At 36.3% G+C, this 26,210-nt stretch overlaps 1 protein-coding gene across 1 annotated transcript in view; it reads right to left on the reverse strand.

Moving 5' to 3' along the window:
* The window catches only part of LOC124362400 (zinc finger protein 260-like), a 40,725-nt gene that overhangs the window by 7,544 nt on the left and 6,971 nt on the right, over positions 1–26,210 (reverse strand). The window contains exons 3-4 of the mRNA XM_046816852.1: positions 25,329–25,666; positions 23,144–24,396 (exon numbers count right to left, since the gene is read on the reverse strand). Coding sequence (XP_046672808.1) covers positions 23,193–24,396; positions 25,329–25,666 — 1,542 coding nt within the window. The 3' untranslated portion in view covers positions 23,144–23,192. The remainder of the gene's footprint in view (positions 1–23,143; positions 24,397–25,328; positions 25,667–26,210) is intronic.

A 26,210-nucleotide genomic window follows, 5' to 3' on the forward strand; every position in this document is an offset into this window, starting at 1 on the left:
TTGTGTAACTCATTAGAATATTTCTTCCATCGTAGCTGGCCATTATCCTAGTCCTGTTCCCCTTACTTCCCTCCCCCCCCTCCCGCAACGGGAGACAAGTCTGCTACCAACAAGCAAATCCACCGGACGCAGAAGGAGAGGGAGTGAAAGGTCCCCATGACCTCTCTGGAAGAACATATACAATTGTTTTGTTCATTTTCTTTCAATATTTGAAATACAGGAAAGGTGGTGAAAAGATGATAAGGCCATTGGAAAAATAAATCCAAATCTAAATGATGAGGTCTCCTAGTGACTACAGTCATAAGAGGCAAGGAAAGAGGAGAATTGGTCTGCTAACAACTTCTTTAAACTTATCTTCCTTATTAGTTTCTCTAGATTTTTTGGTGACATATGGCGAGTAGTTTTCCCTAAATGGAGTGTTCAGAACAAGGAGGAAAGGGCCAACAAACAATAACTCAAAAGAAAAAAAAAACTTCTGTTGGCTCAGAGTTATGATAAGTTAGTAGGCCAGGATATGATTGGTAATAACCATTAATTTGTGGATAGGATAACCACTCTATATAACAACACATAAAAATAAATATACATATAACTGACCATTATAAGGTCGTAACACGCATGCTCGAAAATACAAAGTAATATTTATCAACGAAAAACCATACACGAACACTAAATTACACAGAGATAAACATTTATAGCAATAAATAAAGTTTGACTAACTGGCATGAGTGCTTCGCTATAGCTTTAGCCTAGTTGTATATAGGAGAATACTTTGTTGAATAGTTGTTTATAAGGGAAATGTTAAGTAATGTCGGTTCTAAAGCAATTATCGATACAAATTATTCTCTATCCCTAATTGCCTTCAGTTATAACTTAACAAAAAAATAAATAAATAGGATAGAGATAGTGAAAGATGTGTTAATGAAGTGTGTTTGGGGTTGCGCATAGGAGGCAATGAGACTGTCGCTGCTCCCAAAATTAATTACAGAAAAAATATATAAATAAATGCTAATTCATGGAAGCTGTAAATACTTCAAACAAAAAAAATCTAAACGGCAGATCTCATAACCACCCATCCCCGTGTAAGTGTATAGTAGACAGTTTGGACCAAACACCAGAATTGCCAAACCAAACACCAGGTAGCAAGAGGAGAGCACACGCAGGTGAACTCCTTAGCCAAATCCACCTCGGTGTCAGGCAGAGCCACCAATGCAGGGTCCCAATGAAGAGTAGAAAAAGAAAAGGAAATGTTATTTGTAAGGTGTAATATGAAAGAAGAATGAAAATAAACTCAAATTAAACCTAATATCACAATGGCTTTTTCGGAATAGAGGAAATATCTAGTGGCAGATCATTGTCGTGGAGTTGGGAGAATGCACTTTTTAATATGGGATACATGTGCTGACCTCACAAATTTCTTGGTTTTTGGGTCACGCAAGGCAACTGTTACAGGGGAAGTAAAGGTCTCAATTTCCAAAGGTTTAGACCACATAGGCTGCAACTTGGCTGAGATGTGTTTGGGTGCATTACTCAGGTTAAATAGTCGATACATAACTGTATCACCCACTCTAAAGGGAACCTGTGCTCGACCTTTATTATACTGTTTGGATACTTTATCCTTAGCACGGATCAGATTGTCTAGAGCTTTACTCCATCTCTGTTCCATGTTTCTTGGTTCAGAATTAGGTTCTAGAAGTAGGTCAAGATTCCATTTATTTTCCAAAGGAGTGCGGATAGTGTATCCCAAAAATATTTCAGAGGGTGATGTGCCAGTGCTCTCGTGCTTAGAAGAATTAAAGGCGGTTTGAAAATAATGTAGGTTTTCATCCCACTGAGTATTGTCTTTGTGGTGGAAAATTCGCAAGGCAACTCCGATATTTTTGTTCACACGTTCAGCGTGCGAACTTTTCGGGTAATAAGGAGAAGTCCTAATGTGTTTAATCCCAAGCTCATCGCACATGTTTTTGAACTGATGAGATTTGAAACAACTGCCAGAATCGGAGACAATAGACTGGGGAAACCCAAAGTAGGAAAATAGGCCTCGTTTAAGGGCATTTACTGTAGTTAAAGCTGTTGAATTCTTAGTTGGGATCATGACAGAAAATTTGCTAAACGCGTCTACAATGGTTAGTAGCCACTGGTGACCACGTTTTGTTCTAGGGAGAGGACCAACATAGTCAATCATGATCTTTTCAAAAGGTCTTTGTGCTAGATCAGACGATAGATAACCATATTTTGTGTTTGGGGCTTGCTTACAGCGCTGGCACTGCAAGCATGATTTAACCATGTTAGTTATTGTTGCAGTAAGATCAGAACTGTAAAATATTCTTTTTAACCGATTTAGTGTTTTGGAGATTCCCAAATGTGCTCCAACTGGGGATGTGTGATACATGGCAAATAGCATGTGGTGTAGTTTTTTGGGAACAACAACACGCGGTCTGCTCTGGGAAGGGGTTTTATAGACTAAGACATTATCAATTATTTCATAGTTTGGAGGGTGTTGTCCAGACTTAATTGACTTAATTATATTTTTTAATTCTGGGTCTAGGGCTTGATGTTCTCTTATGTCTTGGAAGGCTTCTGGTAGAGAGAAAAGAACTAAACATTTTGAGGTAGGATTTTTGGGTTTGTTTGTTGAAGGTGTTGAACTTGTGTCATCTTGTTGGGGAGTTGTGGAGTCTTCCTCGTACAAACGAGAGAGGCAGTCTGCAACAACGTTCTCTTTGCCCTTAATGTGACTGACTTGAAATTTAAATGTGTTTATTAAGGCAATCCATCGTGCTATTTTTCCAATTTGCCTGGGGTGGTTCAGCAACCAGGAAAGAGCACTATTATCCACAAAAAGAGAAAATTCTCTATGCTCTAAGTAAGTTCTGAACTTTTCCAAAGCAAACACAACAGCGAGAGCCTCCAGTTCAAAGGTTGAGTAGTTCTTTTCATGGAGGTTCAGGGCACGACTGGCGTAAGCAACAGGTGCTAGGCTGCCATCCAAAGTTTCCTGGGACAAGACCGCACCCACAGCCGTGCCAGAGGCATCGGTCTGCAACGTGAAGGGTTTTTCAAAGTCGGGTAGCCTCAAAACAGGTGAAGATACTAAACTTGCTTTAAGGGTTTTGAATGCCTCCTCCTGAGAAGGTCCCCATATGTATGGAACGCCCTTTCTTTTTAAAGAATTTAAAGGTTCCGAAATCTGAGAAAAGCCTTTAATGAATCTCGAGTAATATGAGCACATTCCCAGAAACCTAGAAAGTTGTTTTAAATTCTTAGGTGTTGGGTAGGAGTCGATAGGTTTACTTCTGTCAGGATTTAGACTGATTTTACCATTATGAAATATGTGACCCAGGAATTCTATTCTAGGAGATGCCACAACCATTTTTTCAGGACTAACAGTCAGACCAGCATCTCTAAGCCTGTCTAAAACTATTTTAAGATGCTGTACATGCTCGTTGAAACTGTTACTGAAGACAACTAGGTCATCAAAATAAACAAAAAGGAATTTGAATTTTATATCACCAAAGACTTTGTCAAGTAGATTTGCCAAAACCATGCCACCGGAAGCTAAGCCGAAGGGCAGATAGTTATACTCGTAACAACCTGTGCTTGTAACAAAAGCCGTATATTTTTTGGAATTCTCATCAAGAGGAATTTGATTATAAGCGCTTACAAGGTCCAGGTGGGAAAAATGAGAAGCCTTCCCTAAATACTGGAATGCTGACTCCACCGTTGGCATGGGAGTGTTCTCCAGCTCAACCATCTTATTTATGAGACGGTAGTCTACCACCATGCGACTTTTACCATTTTTTTTTTCGGGACTAAAAACGCCGGACTTGAATATGGAGAGTCACTAGGACGAATAATACCCTTACTCAACAGGTCTTTAATATGGCTGTTTAGCTCTTTCAGTTTGGGAGGAGCATAATGAAAAGGTTTTGAGCGGACAATCTTATTAGTTGTTATACGGATGGTATAAGATATTAAGTTGGTTTTGCCAAGGCATGGTGTTATGGTATCCGGGTACTGCTGCAATAGGTTTTTTAAAATGTGTTTTTGTTTTGTGTTCAAGTTTTCTCCTAATGTTGGTGCTGTATGAGTTGATTCTATGTTGGGTTGAGCTGACTGATCCTGGAATTGATTAATAATTAAGGTTGTGTCAAAGGAAAAAGTTATTTTACGCTGAGCCGCATTGATCACCATTTTACTGTGATCTACAAAGTCCAAACCCAAAACAACTGCCACCGGTAGGCTATCTGATACAAAGAAAGGAAAAGTCCAGGAAAGGTGTAAAATTTTAAAATGCAATTTAATCTGTTTTTGGAAATTCATGTAAGTACCATTCGCTGTCATGGCTTGAGTTCTGGTGTTAAGTGAGTTGACGTAAAACCCTTTACCTTTCTGTAGATCCTTAAAGACTGACCCAGATATTATTGAGTATGTGGAGCCTGTATCAATTAGTGCTTCAAGTTTGATTTCTTTTATGGATAGCCAGATAGTAAGGGGATCTACTTTGGGCAAGGAAGGTGCCATAGAGCGGACAGGGCGATTCACCTTCGGTTTAGGGGAGACAATTTCCCTGTCTAAAAATGCCTCCCTGGGAAGTTTAAATGTTTCGGCCTGGAATTGGACTGACCAGAATAATTAGCTTGCCTATTCTGCTGACCGTTTTGGTAGTTACGCTGACTTGTGTTGTTTTTTGGTGTACTATATTGGCCTGAATGGTTATTTCCTGATTCCAAGTGTGAATGACCGCCATTATGACTATTTTGAGGTTTATATCGATTAAAGTTACGTGACCGGTAATTTTGGTAGTGGTGTTGACCGTTAGTATGGTTGGAGTGGCCAATACTTCGGTTGTAAAACAATCTGTTGTTCTGTTGAAAACTTTGATTATATGGTACGGAACTATGAAGGGATGTACGTGGGGGTACGTTGGTTTGTGGAGTGTCATAATATGTAAGACGTAGGTCATCTACCGTGGGGGCCAATTTTAAAAGATCATTAATGCAGTGTGGTGTTATAAGTCCTGATAAGCAGGCTCTAGTGGAGGGATTGAGACCTGCCATAATAGTAGTAAAGACAACTGCATTATCTACTGTAGGGTTTAAAAATGTAAACATGGCACTAATGTTGTGTACATAGTCAGCTAAGGACTCTGAGTTAGTTTGCTGGCGGTACAAAAACTGATTCTGAGCTTCCCTCAGTGTTATATCAGTTAAGAGTGAAGTACGTATTGTCTGGACCAGTGAGAGCCAACTAAGATTAGACGTGATAGCATTTAACCATATACCACGAAGTCTACCCTCAGTCCGCGGAATAGTATTCGTAATAAATAGTTTGTCACTTACAAGGTTCAAGTTGAATATTTCTGTAGCTTTAATTACAAATTGTACGAGGTCTGGGAGGGACGAACCTGAAGTCATAGGCAGGGCTCTAATCATTTCGCAAACAACAGAAGGAAATGTCGCATCACTATCTCTATTATGGCTTGAGAATAACTCGGCAATCTGTGAAGACACTACTTCTGTAGTGCGTTCAACTGTTGTTTGTGTAAGTTGTTGCATAGCCACTATCAAATTTTGTATATTCGGATCTATTATTGTTTGTGAAGGTGTGTATGTTATGTTGGACTGGCCCTCAGATTGTTGTGTGACTGTTGGTGTAACATCAGTCGAGGCTGCTGTAGTTTCTAATTTGGACTCATTAATATTTTCGTCTGAGTCGATTTCACCTAATTTATATTTTTCTTTAATATAAGCACGAAGCTGAACTCTCATTCCCTCAAGTGTACCTGCTGGTGTGATGCCCAATAGAGATCATTGATCCCGGGCCTGAGTTGCTTTTAACTCTTTAATCCACGCTACAGTTTTGGGGATATTGTCTGGTTTATACATATTTAAAGAGAGCGAAAATAAGAACACAATAAGCTATACAAGGGAAACTGGTACCAATATGTTTACTTTTGTAATTATTAGACTAGAGGAGTCTGAAAACAATAACAGTAAAAAACAATTGAAGCCTTCCAGTTCAAATGGAGCTATGTGCCATTTTAAGAACTTTTGGAAAACAACAAAACACTGTTTTATTCGTATTATAATTATTTTTCTTAATTGAAATTAAGTAAACATGGTTTCTATAAATATATGAACTCTTCTATGTCTTTAAAAAATCTTTTATATGTAATGAAAATATTTAAAAAAAAAATTTTTAATTGACATTTTTGGAAAAGAGCTATGTGCCTTATGCATAGACGTTCTAAAAGAGCTAAGTCCAAGGTATTAAAAAAGAACAAGATATATCATGGTAGTAAAACATGTTTAATGAAAAAGGTACAATTAATTATAAAAACGTACAGGGTAAAAATGAAATATTGTTAACATTATATTGAAATGTCATTGTAATCAGTTAGTTTATACAAATTTTTTCAAAAAATTTCCTGTTTTCTTCTTTTATATAAGGTAACATTTTCCTCAAATCTTCTTTTTTGGCGATTGATAAATCTACAGTTTCTGGTAAGGATTCAAGATTGACTGTTTGTAGAGTCCTTTCATTTACACCAGGGTTGAAAACGTAGTGATCTATCCATGGTTCAATCTCATTGAACGTCTTTTTTTGTTTGTACTACTCCTGGTTTCTTTTTTTCTATACGGATCCAGGAAGCTGTAGATATACCTAACTTTTTGGTGTTTATGATGGAAGAAGCAGCTTGATCAAAGTCAAGGTAACTGTTCAGGCCATCTCTACAACTTTGAATGGTCTTTCGTGGCGGGATGTGATTATAGCACGCTTAACATCGTCAGGCGTTTCAGCTTGTACACGCTTCCAACGTTTTTCAATGATTGCAAAATTTCTATCAGCTGGAGAAAAACTATGTCCCACAACAAGAAACTTGTGGTTAATTTGGTCAAATAAGTCCAGGGAAATCAAATACATATACATGAACACCATCATTCTGTTCTTTATCTGGCCGCAGCAATTATCACTCCAAATTGTTAACTGACGCTTATTAGTCAAGTTCATGTTGTTTATTACTCTGAACAAACAAGACGCCATTTGGTTTCCACCACGAGACGATTGGCCTTCATGCCAAAGGCACATAATACCATCACTGGTGTCAGTCACGTGAATGCCAAAATTGTAGCATGATAACTGACGTGCATAATACATGTCTGAATGTGTTAATTTCGGGATTGGAATACTTTTTTGAAGATCAATTACAACAGTGCAAGTATTACTGGTAGGAGAGGCGGAACTGATACTGTCAGACGTCATTGATGTATAAGCTGATTCACTTTTACGATGGTGTTGTTCTTGTTCAAATCTTCGCTTGTCTAAAACAACGACTGGGTCTTTACTAGTCATTTCGAGTTTTAGGCGGTCACATTTTTTACATGTATCAACACGAGGTTTCCTAAATTTTAGATTTGGAAAATCATTCTTAAAAACTATGGAATAGAAATTGTATGAGATTTTAATATTAGGAAATTTTTCCATATAAAACGCCTTGTATAGGCGATACAGATTGAGATCTTGGCTCAGGTATTTCATAATCAGATCGGTTTCTGTTGTAGTGGCTAGGTTCAGATGGTATGGATTTAATATGGTCCTTGACCAAATTTTCTATCAGCCAGAGTGTATTTGAAAGTTTTCAATCCTCCCCCTGGTATCCTTCACAACAGTATTGCCCATTTTTTTATTTGCCACAAGATTTTGTACTCTTTTGGATGACTTAATTCCAAATATAGCCATAAATGTGTTTTTACATACCCGGATATGGTGTCCCTTTCCCATTTGGCACGATGTAACTCACAGTATTTTGACGTCGGCTTTCTGTTGGGGTATCATATTTACCATGTCGCCTCCTCTGAACTGGGAGAATCTCTATCAGCCCAAGCAAGTATGTGGTTCTGTCCGTTCTTGTCAAGCTCATGGATTCTCTTTAAATAACTTCATTTTGTAGTCATCAGATAATTCACTGCATTTGTACTTGCATTTGCACTTTTCCTGAAAGTAATAAAATTGCTTAGGAAATAGTATGGTTAAATGGGTAATAAGATTGACATAAGTTTTATATAGGATAATGTTAATTAAATTATTATACGAAAAGAATAAAACATTGGTTTTGGATTCAGTTCAGAATTTTATCTACGGCTTAACGATTTATGAGTTTTACCCTTAGGCCTACTCTAATCTTAAAATATAGGCTACCGTTATCCGTAGTTTGTAGTAGTGGGCTAAAATGAGATACGGGATAACAGCAGCCATACTGTTAAAATTATACACTATTATTTTACTTTACACAAAGTTCAAGTAGCCTACCTACTCCTGGATTTTAGAAATAAATTCCGTAAAAATATAACTTATGTTAGGTATGTTGCTAAAAATTTATTGTAGTATTTATTCATTAACTATAACTACAAAACAACAAAACTTACTCAAAAATAATATAATATTGTTTAAGTTACAATCAAAATTAATTGAAAAAAACAACTTTAGCTTACTAATTAAACCTACCTGTGTTAAAAGGTGGATCTTTTGCAGACACTTCTTTGTAACCTTTCTCTTTGCTTCGAATAATGTATGGCTTTCCACTTATTCTTGCTTTCCGTTGTTTAATTTTAAAAGATTCATTATCCTTAGGAGTTTTCACTAAAACGCTTTTAAACTTTTGATTATCCATATTACAGCATAATACAATATACTTTTTATTTATTACACAAACTCACAGTACTCACAGCTGCTTAAAATGGTTGCCGGCACTTAGCTCCAATAGCACTGAAGGCCAGCTGGAGTTGCCACCGGCACCATCTGTGATCATTGATTGCAACTAACAGAAAACATAGTTGGCACATAGCTCCTTTAGATATGGAATCACGTTGGAACATAGACTACTTTAATTAGAAAAAAATATTTTTGGAAATTTTTGGCACTTAGCTCCATTTGAACGGAAAGGCTTCAATTATTTCAAACAACTTGGGCCGACCTAGCTTTGAGAAAAATACAGCAAACCAACACCTACTGGGAGGAAAGAATCAGGTAGTTACTTTAATAAATTATAAATTAGTTTTATATTGATGTTAAAAAGTTTAAGTAGTTTAATTTTTATAAAATTTACTCTGTAAATTAGCTTGTATATCTCTTTTGAATAAATAAAAGTTATATTCACATAGCATTGTTAGACTTATAATTATTGTAACAACTGTTTAAGTACCTGAAACAAACGCTCGTATCCAACATTAAACATATTTCCAAGCGAAGTGATATTTAGAACACAAAGGTTAAGATTCTACCGAAAGTAAAATATTGGCTATAACAAAAATAACAAAGTCGCCAACTACCTTACCTGTATGCGTAACTCAAGATTAGTTACAACTGATCGTCACAAGCTGTAATTTACATTAAAACAAAAGCACCAGTCATTATTATGTGTTTAACACTAAATAACATAACCAACATCTAAACGTATATAAGGCTAAGTCGTAAAATAATTTAAAGAAATCATACGGTTTACAATTTATTTAAGTGAAAACGAAAACAAATCTGCATTGACTTACAAAGATAACGTACGTATAACCTTAAAACATTGACCGGAAATAATAAAATATTCGTACTTAACTGTAGTAGTAAAATCTATATTGTAGAGTAACATAATTAGACTTCGTTATCTACGGAGTGATACAAAAACCGGATCTGAGGAACTCTGCTTACACAATTACGTGCTTACACAGCAAGCTAACTAAACTTGTATCGAGAAATATTGCTTTAGTTCCAATAAGAAGAAAATCTAAATCGGATAAAAAATCAAGTAAAATAATTATAACAATTGCGAGCTTGGAACTATAAGTATAATTACGAGGAAAAATGACAAATTTTAAATTTTAAAACTGTCTTAAAACGAAACGAGAAATTCTTGTTTGAAACAGACAGACAGACGGAAATTACGAACTCCGTGATAATAATTTTTAAATGACTTAATCCTTATGAAAAACTTGAAAAAGGAATTGTGGCTGTAATAAATAAATGGGAAGTTATTCTTAAAAGTTACCAAAGAAAAATACTGCATAACACCTATAATAAGTGAAAAAAATAGTGTTACAGTCTAATACAAAGTGTACTTCAGGTTACTAGTATCAAAGAAAATTATAGAACTTGGTTAAACAAATCGTAACTCTGCTTAGTTAAAGCTTAAAGGAGACTTTACTGTTTGTAGTTATTAAAAAATACTAAGTTATTTAAGAAATACTTTATAAAAAGGGCAAGAAATATTAAATTATTAAGATTGAGCTAACATTGATGAAAAAATTTTAAAATAAGAACAAAAAAAATAAATGTTTAATTCAACGTATGTAAGAGAAGTTTATAAATTGAGCTTAAATTGAATTACTAAAACTAATTTAGTTATCTGATCGGTTGGTGAAGGTCGCTGCTTCCCTCGTGGCGTCGGTCGCTGCCCTGTGGTGATTTACGCCATTGTTTGGAAAATTACCACTGTTATTCGAAAACTAAAAAAATGGACGGAATGCGTGAAATTAAAATTAATGCTGGTTAGGAATGGTGTTGAGAATCCGAGGCGGACGGCTCGCGCTACCAATATTTGCGACCTCGTGTCGTCGCGACCGGAAGGGGGGACCTTCCAGAGGAATAATCCGTGGATCCCCCACTAGATTCCCTCTATCCAAAACCTAACCAGCTTTGATGATTAAATAATAACTAATAATTTAGATATAGTACCGAAAGGTTCCCTAACAATTATATCAAGTCCCAGGCCACGTACACTCACTCCTACCGTCCACTCCACCCGATAGCTGCACAACAACTGTTTCACAACCTCCGGTCCCTGCCTGCTAACCTAGCAGGAACCATCCTACCAGAACCTGTCCGGAGGAATTCCGGATGGTAGGAGGCTCCTATTGTTTGAGCTAAGGGCTAGAGGTCGGCGCAGCTGGCAATTGCGTTCGCGGCTACAGAAGGATTACGCGCGCGCCAAATTCAAAACTGTAGCGGCACTCGCCGCAGGTTAAACTTTAGCCAATCATAGTCAAAGTCAAAGTCAAAATATCTTTATTTACATTATGTACATGGGTACAATAAATAGTGTCACTACAACTAAGTTACATAATTGGATGATTATAGTAGATCATGTTGTTGAATAAAATTCTTCAAATGAATAAAATGCTTTTCTAATTAAATAATCTTTTAACATTGATTTAAATTTCTTAATATCTTCAACTCTTGTTATTGTTTTTGGAATTGACTTAAAAAATTTTATTCCTGCATAAGAAGTTTTTTTTGTATAAAATTCTAAATTGTGTCGTGGTATTACTAATTCCTTCTTGTTCCTAGTATTGTAAGTATGGGTTTCACAATGAATTTTAAATTTAGATTGATAGGTCCTAACATACATAACACATCCTAAAATATAAAGGCTATGCACTGTTAAAATATTTAGTTCAGTGAAATTATTTTTCACTGACTCATCCTTCTTCATTTTCAACATTATTCGTAGTGCTTTTTTTTGCAAAATTAGAATTTTATTTAGGTTTTGGTTTGTGGTTCCTCCATACACTCCTATCCCATATGCAATGTGGGATTGAATATGTGCATGGAAAACCATTTTTAGTACTGACAAACTGCATAAATAAGAAAGTCTTTTGATAGCATATAACCCAGAATTTATCCGCTTAATTATCTGTTCAATATGAAGATTCCAGCTAAGATTTTTGTCTATTGTTAGACCGAGAAATTTTGTGTAGGAAACTTGATCCAAACTGGAATTGTTTATCAATATGTTAGGATTTAAACATTTTCTGTCTTGTTTTGTATTAAAAGAAATAAAATTAGTTTTATCGGTATTTAAAACTAATTTGTTGTCAATGAAAAATTTTTGTACATTTGAGAGTTGCAGATGTGCAGATATCTCCAATTCGAGATATAATGAGATTTGAGTCATCTGCAAATAGGCACAGCTGGTTTTTTGAAATTTCAAGATTACTAAGGCAGTTTGGCATATCCTTTATATAACATATAAATAATATAGGACCTAAAATAGACCCCTGGGGTACTCCATTTTTTACTAATTGGGTGTTGGATTGAAATTTTAGTAATTTGTTATTTTTTATGTGAATTATTTCAACGTATTGTTCTCTTTTAGATAGATATGACTCGAATCACTTTAAATGAATATTATGGATACCTAAATTTTGCAATTTGTTAAGTAAAATTTCATGAGATATGCTATCAAAAGCCTTTGATAGGTCCATGAAATTCCTGTTACATTATCAGTTTTGTCGACTGACTCTATTACAGACTCAGTGAATTCTATCAATGCAGTTATAGTAGATTTATTTTTTCTAAAACCGTGTTGTTCCTTGTCATAAAGATTATTTATTTCTAAGTGTTTGACCAATCTATTGTACATGGTTCTTTCAAAAATTTTTGAAATTGATGGTAAAATTTAAATCGGACGATAATTTTGAATGTCTGTTACAATACCTTTTTTGTAGATAGGTACAACCTTAGACAATTTTAACTTACTAGGAAATATGCCAGTAATGAGAGAAGAATTTACCAGATGCATTAATGGTTTAATTAAAGAGCTTTTTGCAAATTTTATCAATTTCATAGGCACTCCGTCATACCCGCTATAAGATTTATTTTTGAGTGAGTCAATAATTTGATTCAGTTCTTCTACACTCAAGGGCGGGCATTGAAATTTAGGAGACGTTATATTTATGTTCTCAGACTGTGGTTGTAATGAATTTGAAGGAAGGTCTTTCAACAGTGCATCTGTCACATTTATAAAATAATCATTGAAGGACTTTGCAATTAGAGATAGTTCAGTAATAGATGAATCTTTTGATTTAATTACAAGATTGCCTTCACATTTATATCTATTCTTTTTTGTTTCATTATTTATAATTTGCCATGTTGTCTTGCTAATATTTTCTGAATTTTTTATTTTAGTGTCAAAATAATTTTGTTTACATTTTATTAATTTTGAGTTGTATTGCCTAGTTTTATTCTTAATTTCATTTTTAAGGTTTTCTGATTTTTTCAACCTTGACAACTTATTGAGGTGTATAATTTCATTTTTTTCATCTTTCAGTTCGTCCGTAATCCATGTCTGTTTTTTATTTCCTTTTTTAATTTGCACAAGAGGAAAGCAGAGATCAAAATAGTATCTAAAGATACTATCAAAACAATCATACTTTTCATCTATCGGAGAACAAAAGATTGGAAGCCAATCTTCTTTTTCTAATAGAGATTTGAATAATGTCATAATGTCATATTGTCAATTGAAAATTTTCTTCCTACAAAGGTTAAATTTTGTTCAGATTTTACTTGAATTTGTAAAAGTTCGAGCATTTGCGCATCGTGATCAGACAAGGCTGTTATAATTCCAGAGACTTTAATTTCATTTTCATGATACTCCTTTAACCCTCTCCTGGTTGAATTACTATAACACACTACTGGACTGAATTTATTCGGCTGTTCTTCAGCAGGAGAACACTTTAGCATTTTAACAACTTTATTCAAACAAAACTATTAAGTACTATATATCATCATTATAAAGTTTGTTAAATATTTTCTGCAATATGGCGGCATTTGAAAAAATAATAATCCTAAATTACTATCACGCAAACACCGACTTGGACTGGCCATCTTAAATGAAATGAAATGAAATGATTTATGAAATGATTTATTAGCCCAATAGAACATTACAATGTTATAAGGCTCGTCAAGAAATAATAACACTAAATACTAAATAACAATTAAAAAAAAAATATTAACTACAACACAAGTAACATATAGCTAATACTAGGTGGTATGATATTTCACATCTTAATTATTTTCTGGTGAATTCGGACGAAAATCGTCAAAAGTATAAATTTCAGTTTGAAGCATGTATTCTTTAATAGTTTTTTTTGAAAGCCTTTAATGTAGGAATCTCTCTCCATGCTAAAGGTAATTTGTTAAAGAAATGCTGACTATTGTAAGAGAAAGATGTTTTAAAATGGGTTGTTCTGTGTATAGGAACAGGTAGAGAATAACTATTATGTGTTGTGTAGTTATGATGGAGATAAAGGGATTGGACTGTATTCTTTTATATGTTTGAGTTAAAACTTCCATTATGTAAATACTTCTTACTGTTAAAATTTGAAGATTAAAAAAAATGTCCTCTACATGATTGATTGAACCAATAACAAATAAGCAAACAATAAAACTCGCAAGAGAACAATATGATGTCAGTAAAACAGTAGTTGCAAAAAAGATATAAATAATTCTGTAAGATAACAGATCAAGTCAGGAGAATTGTGATGAAATAACACTGTCACTGGCAATGAAGAGTGCCATCAATAAAATATTTGATATATTACTACTAAATAGCACCCCTAGGCATAAAAACATTCAATGCACAATGACAAAAATACTGTCAATAGATACTTACTACTACTTGCTTATAAAGTATTATTTGCATAGAGGTAGCTTTTGAAAATACGTGAAATATCAATTGAAATATCATCTTTGAATATCATGGCTTGTGATAGCTGTCAGTTTTGTCCGGTGTGTAAAAATTTAGTTAAAGAAGATGACAGTGCGTTACAGTGTGAAATTTTTTGCAATAATTGGTTTCACTGTGCATGTGTGTCAATCACTGATGTGGAATATGAATATATGAAGATTCTAGCGGAAAAATCTAAATGGGCTTGCGAAGCTTGTGGTTTAAGGTTAACCAAGTTTACTGAACAGTCAAAAGACATTGACGGGCTTATTAACTTATCCATTACTGTTGACAAAAACTGTTTTGCTAGTGTGAAAAACGTAGTGAATGACAATTTAGCTCTAAAATGAGAAATTTGATAATTTTCTAGTGGCAGCAGATGCATATAGGGTTAGTGTAAAAACCGGATGTTTACAACACCGGCCAAATTGAAGGGAAAGTCAAATCTTTTTTCTGCTGTGGCAAAGGCCATTAACTCAAACAATCTGACAATAGAATCCAGGACTTTCGATTCGACAATCGATAATACAACGGTACCAAACTCTCAGACCTGTGGAGAAAAACGTCGAGAGTAAAGTTTTGGTAGACGATGACGAACGTTTTCCAATGCTTTGGACGTCGTGAGTGACTATCGCAGAGGCACTGAGAAGAAAAAAGCCTTCTCGCAGAAAACGAGGAATTTCAGTGGAGTTGGAGACAATAATAATAGAGGTCGCCAACAGGAGGCTAGGTCCTTCTCAAACAGTAATAGAGTTTTTTACAAAGTCTAGTACCGAATGGACGGCTGTCAACTACAGGAAAAGCGGTTGGAACAACAACTACAAGAGGAGATCTGAAGGTTATTCTATCAATGGGAGCAAAATGGACTCCAACATATCTATAGTTCCTGATACAGACGGAAAGGAGAGGCCTGCCACTGGATCAGCCCCAACTTACAGTGACATTCTAAGAAGTGAAGATAAAAAACAAGGTAGTGCGTGGAACTTTGAAGGTAAGCGACAGTAATCCTCTTAAGCCGGCAAAACGCATGAGATGGCTTTTTCTGTCCGGTTTGGACCCAGTTGTGTCCGCTCAGTCAATCACAGACTACCTGCATAGCCTTAAAGGTGATGCCGTTTTTCATTGTAATAAACTTGTGACAAGATATAGCAGTTTACAGCTCTTTTTAAGGTGGGAGTACCCCATGAACTTGGTGAGGAATTGATGCACCCAAATCTGTGGCCGGAAGGCACTTTTATAAAATCATTTCGGCCCCCCAAAACATATTGCAGTGATGGGCGGAGTCAAGAAAGTTTTTTAGTGTCAAACAATCAAATAGCAAGTGGAACTTAAGTGCTGAGGAGGAATCAAGAAACGATAATCCAGGCGTGTTGGTGAATGTTGGCTTTTTGAAACATAAGATCTTTGAGAAATAAAACTAGGTCAGTTAGAGGCCATCTTGAATGATAAAAACCGGCCGACATTATCTGTCTAAATGAACACTGGCTCTGTTCTGACGAAGTGAGTTACTATGTGCCCCATGGTTTTGTGCTGGCCAACTTTTTTGCTAGACAGTCCCCGCATGGTGGATCATCAATCTTTGTGAAGAAAGACTTGTCCTTTGAAAATTTGTTAAAATTAAATGCCAGAGTTTCTAAAATTGAAAATGTTTCAAATAGGCCTAGGACATTGTCTTCTGCGTTATCACCGAATTGTAGTAGCAGTGACGTCATTGATGTAATGGACGAACATGAAATCATGGATCAAAACCGGTGGCTACGTCAAACCTATTGAGGACGAAACGGTCATGGAAAGTAGTTCCAAATCTAACATGTCGTCCGAAAATGTAAATAAATGGAAAAACTGTACAGACAAGGCGCAACCAACGAAATATAAACTCGAACTGTAGTCAGGAATGAAAATAAAATGAAACCTGAAAGAATAAAATCATCAAGTGAGGTCATTGTTGGTACGTCCAAAAATCACTCCGCCACCATTACACCGGCCGGCAAGAAAGCCGTTTTGTTTGTGTCCCGTCTAGGAATGAAAGTTACATCGAGTGAAATTACTGAACACGTCAAACAATATTTGTACTGGTGAAGTTGATTGTGAAGAGGTGAAAACGAAGTTCCCGGGATACAGGTCATACAAAATAAGTATCCCATTTGAAGACAAGGACAAAACTGTTGAAACCTGACATCTGGCCCGAAGGGTCTTTTGGTTTGTAACTACAGTTTTCGTAGAGGTAGGCCAACTCGAAATAGCTTGATAGTACACTCCCAGCCTCTGGTGAAAATTTTTTAGGATTAGGCCCATGGCAGAGGAGCCGCTTAAGGACTTAAAATCTTACAATTAACGACCCAAGACATGTTAACAAACTTTTAGGGCCTAGGCCTAGTTTCTGATGTAAATAGACAATGTAGGCCTACTAGTAAACTAAAAATTGCCAGCCTAAATGTTCAGTGTATTAAAAATAAGTGTGATCTAATAACTCTGTTTATTCAAGAAGTAAATTGTGAAGTACTATGTTTATCCGAAACATTGGTTAACTTATGAGGAAAGTTGTTGTTACCAGACCCTTGGGTAACCTAGGCCTTACCAACATCTACTGCCGTAGTAATCATAAAAACGGAGGTGTAGCCATTTTTTTCCTCTAGTAAATTAAACTGCAAACAAATTAATCTTGATGCTTATTGTGTTGAAATGGTTTTGGAATTGACAGCTGTAGAGTTGTCTAATGGGTCCACCATTCTTGTATCAGTGTACAGATCTCCATCTGGGGACTTTGAGCATTTTATTGACCTGCTTGATTTGTGCTTAAAACTACTTGTCCAAACTTAAAGTTAAGAATATAGTTCTCTGTGGCGACTTCAATATACACTTGGAGATACCCTCTAGAGAAGAGGCCGCATTCTCAACCTTCTGCGTAGCTACGGTCTCTATATAACATCTCGTGTGTGCCCACCCGTGGGGCTGCTTGTTTGGACGCTGCGGCCACTAACGCTGACTCGTGGAACACAGAAACTGAAGTGGTCAATCCCCTCGTAGCTGACCATGGAGCTGTGGTGCTGACGATTTCAACAGACATGGTAAGACCCTGCACCAATTCTTGGCTTGCTAATTACAGGATTGAAAAGAGAGTTATAAATTCAAATAACCTGTCCTTGCTACGTAGGGAATTAATGAATGCCCAGTGGAAATTAAGCAAAAACACCTATTGACCCTGCTGCTAATTTTGAAATCTTTTTTTTCTGACATTTAAGGACAAATTCGACTCTTTGTTTCCTGTAAAGTTTTTCAAGCATAAGCATAATGAGCCTAAACCATCTTACTCCAACAGAGGACCCAAGGTTAAACAATGGTACACCCCTGAACTTGCTAAAATGCGTGCGTGCATCTGTTTTGCTTCTTCATGACTATCATAAGAGTGCTGGTAACCTGGCTCTTAAGGATGTTTATTACAAAATGTACTGTGAAAGGAAAAGGGAGTACAGTTGGATGGTCAAGGAGGCTAAAAAGAACAGTAATATACTAACCACATCTTACAATCTTCCAATCCATGCAAGTCTGCTTGGGAAATAGTAAACAGTCACAGGAAATCTGGTCCTGTCCCCATGACTATGGCGACTCCTGATGAGTTCAATAATTATTTTTGCCAATGTAGCTGATAACATCATTTCAAGCTTGCCTGATGTGCAGACAGACCCTGTTGCAACAATGATGGACCCTATACCAGGACTGAGGCTTATTAAGTGGAAGGAGGTGAGTACCATTGAAGTACTAAGCATGGTTAGGGGATTTAAGGAACTCAGGGAGCCAGGATGTTCATGGGTTGTCTTACATTTGTTTTGAAATCTGTAATAAATGAGATTGTAGGGCCTCTTACTTTAACTGTTAATGCATGCCTCAGAAATGGGATATTTCCAGAGATTCTGAAAAACCTCTCGAACAGTTTACCAGTCTTTAAAAAGGGCGATCCCATGCTGCCATCTAACTTTCGTGTCCGATCTCCTTGGTGCCTATCTTTTCCAAGGTGTTTGAAACCATAATGAAAACCCAACTTATGGAGTACTTTGAGCAGAACAAATTGCTACTTGACGCTCAACATGGGTTTAGAAGGGGACGCTCAACAACAACAGCCATGCTTAGCCTAGTTGATAGGATTACTGAAGCTTTTGAGGACAGAGATTCCGTTTTACTTGGTCTATGTGATCTAAGTAAAGCGTTTGACGTAGTTTCCCACGAAATTTTGTCAGCAAAGTTACGAAAATACGGGATAGGGGGCACAGTGCTAAGCAGCGTCTGCAATTACTTGTCCAATCGTAAACAGCTAGTGTCACTTATGGGGGCTTCTTCAAACACTAAAAGTATCCTGCATGGTGTTCCACAGGGATCTGTTCTCGGGCCGTTTTTGTTCACCATCATGATCAATGACCTGCATATGAACGACCAAACTTTGTTATTTGCAGACGACACGACCCTGATGAGCAGAGGGAGCGACATCACCCAACTACGTTTGGAAGCCAGTTACCTACTAGAGGAGGCTAAAGATTGGTTCAACTGTAATAGACTTAAGATAAATGAAGAGAAAAAACCCAGACGCTGCTTTGCACTCTGAAGACTGGGGTCCCCTTCCAGGAGGCGGTAAAGCTGTTGGGGTTTCTGGCTGGACTCTAAGTTAAGTTGGAACGACCACTTATCAAAGGTTATGTACCAAACTCTCTCGAGTCATTTACCTCCTGAGGAAGCTAAGGGCTTTGATAACCAGACCTTATCTTTTGACTGTGTTATCATGCCCTTTTTCATAGTCACCTGATGTATGGCATTGTGCTGTGGGGACATTCCCGGCTGTTCGGGATGTATTGCTGCTGCAGAAAAAGGCCTTAAGAATCTTAACATCATCGGCCCACCCGCGCGAACACTGCCGGCCCCTTTTTATGGAAACTCGGCCGTTCTCACCGTATACAGCCAGTACATCCTCAACACCCTGGTGCTTCTTAGGGAGAACTTGGCTGATTTTGTGACCAGAGACAACGTGCATAAATATAACACCCGCCGAGCTCAGGACCTCGACATGCCCCGCTGTCGTCTCAGTGGCACTCAAAAGGCCTACCCACAGGTCTGCAATCAAGATTTTTAACACTTTGCCGCAGAATGTGCGAAGTACTGGAAATGAGAGATTTTAAAAAGGTGTTAAAGGATCGTTTGCTTGAGAGGCCTCTGTACTCCCTGGAAGAACTAAATCATGAGCCACTTTTTTAACTTTCACGTCGTACGCCATCTTGTAAATATTTTGTAATGTATTTTTACATGTTTTAATTATCTATTTATTGTACACTGTGTGTATTAATGACGCAGTCTATCTGACAAGTGTCGGTCAGCGACGTAGATCACAAGTATTCAAGTATTCAAGTAAGTATTCAAGTAAGGCATCGATATCTCGTCCTTCTGTCAAAATAATATATGTGAGGGTGCAGCAGCTAGGCTACTTAGCCTTAATCTTGTTATTCTTAGCATCTACCGTACACCTGATAGTAATTTTAAAAATTTTATTGAAAATCTTGAAAATCTTTTATTGTATGTTACAAGTAAATATGTTAAAACCAATGAATGTTTAGCCATTGCCGGTGACTTAAATGTAGACCTGTTAAATAAGAGAAGTAATGAAAACTGTTGAATTGCTAAATCTGTTAAGGTCGTTTGACCTATATTGTACTAATCAGAATCCAACCCGCTTTGGGGCATGTTTGGATAACATATACACTAACCTAAACTCAGAATTACTTTGAAGTCTCCTTGATAGCCCAGGATATTATATCTGATCACGCGGTGTATGGGTTGGTCTAAACCTCAAGCATTGTAATAATAAGACTAGTCCAGTCAAACAAGAAGAAAACAAAACGCTTAATAAATGATGTTAGATTAGAAAATTTTATAAATTGTATGTCTTCTGTTGTCTGGTCTTCTGTGTATCAAAATGTAGATGTGAATATTGCCTTTGTAACTTTTATCGATATTTTTTGTTCTGTGTTTAACCACCATTGTCCGATAGTAAATGTTAAGTGTAAAAAAACCAGTGCTAGGCCCAATCAAAGCTCAAAATACAAAAAAACTGGTTTACTCCGCAGCTTGAAATGATGCGGAAATTCTTACTAGTAATGTATGATAAGTGGAAATGTACAGAAGACTTAGTTGATAAAAAACAGATACGTAACTCTCAGGAAAGCTATATAATAGAGAAATTACAAATGCAAAGAAAAACAGCCAATGAAAACCTCATTATTAATGCCAAAAAACAAGTGCCAAATGGCATGGAAAGTTATAAGAAGTGAATCATGCTATATTAAACCTAAAAATGTCATACCTATTTCTCCTGATTGTCTCAATAGCTATTTTGTAAATGTGTCAAAAAATGTACATAGTGATGTTGATCTAGATTTAAATGGACAACAACCATAATGATTTTATTGTAAACTTTGATAAGCCTATCCCTGTTTCTGGTTTTAGCTGGCCAACCGGTCAGTACGGAAATAGTGTCTCAAACTATTTCACACCTTAGCAACTCTAAAAGCGAGGATGTGTTTGGTCTGTCAAACTATGTTGTAAAAACTGTTGGTGAATTTATTGTCAAACCGTTAACTTTTTTAATTAATCTAGTACTAAGACATGGAATCTTCCCTGAAGGTTTAAAACTTACCAAGATCACACCTATTTTTTAAAAAAGGGGACTTAAAGGCTCCTGAATGCTATCGACCCATAGCCATCGTACCCATCATTGGAAAGATTATAGAATCTTGCATGATCCTACAACTTCATGAATATTTTAATGGTAATAACTTATTGTATAGCCATCAATATGGGTTTCGTCCCAAACACAACACAGTTTTAGCTATGGAAGCAATTGTAGAGTATATTATTAATGGTTTTGAAAATAGACACATAGTTGCATCTAATTTGATAGATTTGACAAAGGCGTTTGACTGCCTGTCTTTTAATATTTTGTACGATAAGCTATATTTCTATGGTATCAGTAAAAAAGGAACTAAACTTGATCAAATCTTATTTTATCTGGTCGGCAGCAAAAAGTGGTTGTAGATGACATCAGCTCGATGTATGATGATGTTATAGCTGGTGTCCCACAAGGCTCCGTTTTGGACCTTTTTTGTATCTAATCTTTGTTAATGATATATATTGTAACATTCCAACTTTTTGTGTACTCTATGCCGATGATACCACTCTACTCTGTTCTGATAGTGATTTTGAAATTGTAAAAACACAACCTGTCTAATGCCTTTACTTATGCAAAAAAGGTGGTTTGATTCTAATAATCTAGTTACCAATAATAGCAAAACTGAACTGATCTATTTTTCTCTCAGGGATGTTCCTGTTACTAGTAATGTAAGTAGCGAAGTAAAATTACTAGGCTTTACACTGGACAACAGCTTGAGCTGGAAACCCCACATTTTAAATTTGTGTAAAAAACTATCCCGCATTGTCTTTCTTCTAAGAAAACTTAAATTATCTATAGGCCAACAAACGTTGTTAATTGTATACTATGGTCTTTTCCATTCACAAATGAACTATGGAATTCGCCCTGTGGGGCAATGCTTGTCATGCCTCTAAGTTTTCATATGGCAAAAAAAAGGCCATTAGAGTTCTGGACTGCCTAACCTTGAGACAATCATGTAAGGCTAGTTTTAAGAAATTAAAAATTATCACAGCTCCATCCTTATATATCTTAAGTACTTTGCTTCATGTTAAACAGAATATAGACTCCTTTGCTGCTCAAAAACTTTAATCATGACCATTTAACTAGAAATAGAAACAACCTTATAACTCCATATGTAAGACTCTCAAAAACTTTTAAATAGTCATGTTTATCAACAGCTCATATTGTATAACAAACTACCATTGCCTATTAGAAATCTGCCTTTTAACAAGTTTTAAATGTTTGTATCAGACTGGATTAAAGACCAAGCCTTTTATTACTGTGGCAGAGTACAAGGACTACAATTTTTCCGAAATTAGCTAGGCAACTGATTACTATTTTTATACTATAGCCTATAAGTTCTATAAATTGTAAGATCTTATTATAAGTAACCTAATGATCTCAAAAATGCTGTTTGTCTTCTTGTATTTGACGTATCCAATTACATTGTAAAATGTCTTAAAGGAAATAAATAATATTGTCTATTGTCTATTGTCTATTGTCTTTCCACTGGCAGTTCTAAAAAGATCCTTATAATAGCAGTACAAAGCAGAGAGCACTGATAAAACAGTTTGTGGTGATCAGATTTTAGCATCAAGTTCTTTGTCATGGCGATACAGGGCAATTTCCCAGGAGAATGTTAAATTACTTGTATAGGCAATGTCTATTAGTTTCACATCTGTTGACGTAAAATGGATCTAAACAGTGTTGCTGAAAGAATTTAGTTGTGTTAACAATGTTTTGATCTGATTTGAACCAGAAAACTTGATGATAGTGACCAGCCTCTTAAACTTAAGAGCTAAGATAGTAGAAATCACAGTTCCATGCATTATGAAAAAGGGGAAAAATACAGATGAAAAAATTTATGAAATAAATATTACAACAGAAAAACAGTCAATTATAAGTATTGTTATAGAGGACATTATAATTCTCAAAATTTAAATAAAGTATGGACTTACCCACTGAAGGAACAGCCAAAATACTAGATGGAGAGAAGGAAAGTGAAGATCAAGGGGTGTGTTTCTTCTTGTGAGACATCATTGTCGAACGGGACACGAAGCTCTTGCCACACATATCACAAGTGTAGGGTCGCTCGCCTGTGTGTAGTCGCTTGTGTATCGCCATTGGAGAAAACTGTGTGAAGCTCTGGCCACAAATGTCACAGCGGTATGGTCGTTCACCAGTGTGACTGCGTCTATGACAGCGTAGGGCATCTCTCCGGGCAAACGCTTTACCACAAACTTCACACACAAAGCTTTTCTCACCAGTGTGCAGAGTCGAGTGGATCCTCAAGTCCACTCTGGTCAAAAAGCCCTTCCCACATACCTCACACATAAAAGGTTTTTCTCCAGTATGAATCCTGAGGTGAGTAACTAAATATGATTTACTGACAAACAATTTATGACAGACTGTGCACGGATACTGACGATTATCTGTACCTGAGTGCACTCTCTGATGTGATTTGCATAGACCTTTCGTGATAAATCCCCGACCACAAGTTTCACAAATATACGGTTTCAACCCTAAATGTCGGTTTTGATGATCAAGAAGGCTCTGTTTAGTTTTGAAGTTACGCCCACAAGTGGTGCAAGGGTAAGGCTTCAAATCACTGTGGACCCGTTGATGTACAATCAAATAGGACTTACATTGGAATCCCTTTCCACAAGAGTTACAAGTGTAATCATAATGCCCGGTGTGTTTCGCTTCATGTTGAGCCAGACCTATTTTTGATCGGAAGGCCTTATCACATGAAGAACATTGGAATGGCTTTTCACCTGTGTGTTTCCTCATGTGTTCAGTAAGTTTATAGTTAGTGCGACACTCTTTCCCACATTCAGTACATGATTTCATTTCACCTGGTTTAGAGTCTTTCTTGCCTTCACTTTTCTTTTTAACCTTATCTTTTTCTTCCTCATCTTCTTGGTTTTTGTTTGTGACTGCCTTTGTGTTTGACTTGTTTTTCTTATTGTGCATCTCTTTCTTGTGAGCTGCCAACGCCTCTTCGCTTGAGAAGACTACATCACAAGTCATGCACTTGCTCCAGTGAAATTCATAATGAGCTTGAAAATCCTCTTGCTTGGCATATGCTTTACCACAAATATTACAGAAGAACCAGGAAGTTTGATGATCAGCTTCAGGAATAATAAATTCTCCATTATCTGTCAGTTGGGCAAGCTTGTCACTACTCGAAAGCAAATTATTTTGGATGACACTGAAATGATAAAAGTACAGATTATACCAACAAAGCTATGCACAAAATCAAAAACATACTTACTAAAAAAAACTAACACTAGTTTTATAAATTGAACAAAAGAACACAAGTCCATTACACCTGCTTTTAAAAACCAACTGACTATTGACCAGAAACTACAGAAAGCTATCATTCTTTTCTTGTGCAGTTAGAAAATGTTTCAGAGACATGTAACATGAGTTTGACACACAAAATGTTTTTTGTGATTTCTGGAAACCAATGCATATATGCACATTGGTATGATTCACACTTTAACATCTAGTCTGTAATCTAAGTTTTAGGTTAGTTACGCAACTGAGGAAGAAATCAGATTGCACATCTCAAAACACATATCAATGTTTTGTTTTACTGAACAATGGAAAATTACAGAAAAATCCTGTTATCCTCACAAATCCTGTTAAAACAAACAATGCTGTACTATTACGATTTGGGGAAAAAGTATTTTTACTCTATTAGTATATTTTATCTTGATTTCAATAAACATTGAATCTCACAAAGTACTTGCTCCGTCGGGACTCGAAGCCAGATTTCTCACTCGCGGGGTGATTGTACTACCACTACACCACAGAGCCCTTATTTTTTATGATTCAATTATTTTCTAATTGTTAACGTTTGACAAGTATTTGGTCTTCCATATGTGACAGATACGGCCAAATACAAAATAATTGAATAAAAAAATTAAGGGCTCTGTAGTGCAGTGGTAGCACTCTCAACCGGCAAGTGAGTGATCCGGGTTCGAGTCCCGGCAGAGCAAGTACTTTTTCTGATTCAGTGTTTATTGAAATTAAATTTAGCTATTGCCATTTATACAAATTTAATTAACATAAATATATTTTTTCTTGGTTATAGACATTTAACTTTCTAAGGAGACCGAACAAATGATAACCTCTTACCCATTGTCAGGGTGCAATCCATTAGGAACATTTTCTTCAGTCATGGTATTGCCGTCCTGCATGTCTCCATCCGGCAATGAAGATTCCTCACTATCTGAGCCACTATCTGACTCTTCTGACTCTGACTCACTAATCACGTTCGGATTTGCATTCACTATCCTCCCTCCCCCTCTAGCCCCCATGGCACTTTCAATTTTTATAAACACATCTGGTTCACACTTCAGATTTTCAGAACTTTTTTTGTTGATGGACTTTATAATGGAGGGTTCAGAAGGAGGTAAGTCCAGAGGTGGGTTGACACACTGGACCAACACTGCATCAGTGATGGGTGTTGTCACCTGAAACAGAACATCAGTTTTTGAAACTTTGTTCAGCTCTTACATATTTCATCTTTCTTGAAAGTAAACTAACTAGTAGGTATTTTGATAATAAAATGTTAACATAACGTAGCTATGGCCGGAAGGGTTGATTCAATGTGAATGTTGAGTTCACCTTCATTTACTCTTATAGCAGTGTCTGAAATCTGATGCTGTCTCAGACTTGACTCCTGGAATCTATGTCTGTCTCAAGAGATAGTAAAAGTCGGTGACGAAGAAACTCAAAATGAACTCTTTGCGCCGTTTAAACATCAGAGATACCTAGACTACGAAGTCAAGTGTAACCTAGATAAAAAGGTGTTCTCATTATCTTATCAGGTGCACAATTGAGTACGCTACAGTGTTTTAGACATGATCCCAAAGGACAGTGGGCTAATGAGTTTTCTACACATAACGTAGCTAAAGTGGGAAGGGTTGATTTTAGATGCTGCATTACGTGGAAGGTAAAATGGAGCTACTTAATATTTGCAAAAAGTTAACCACATCTTTAAAAATGCATTTAGAT

This window comes from Homalodisca vitripennis, chromosome 5, assembly GCF_021130785.1.
Source record: "Homalodisca vitripennis isolate AUS2020 chromosome 5, UT_GWSS_2.1, whole genome shotgun sequence".
NCBI lineage: Eukaryota > Metazoa > Arthropoda > Insecta > Hemiptera > Cicadellidae > Homalodisca > Homalodisca vitripennis.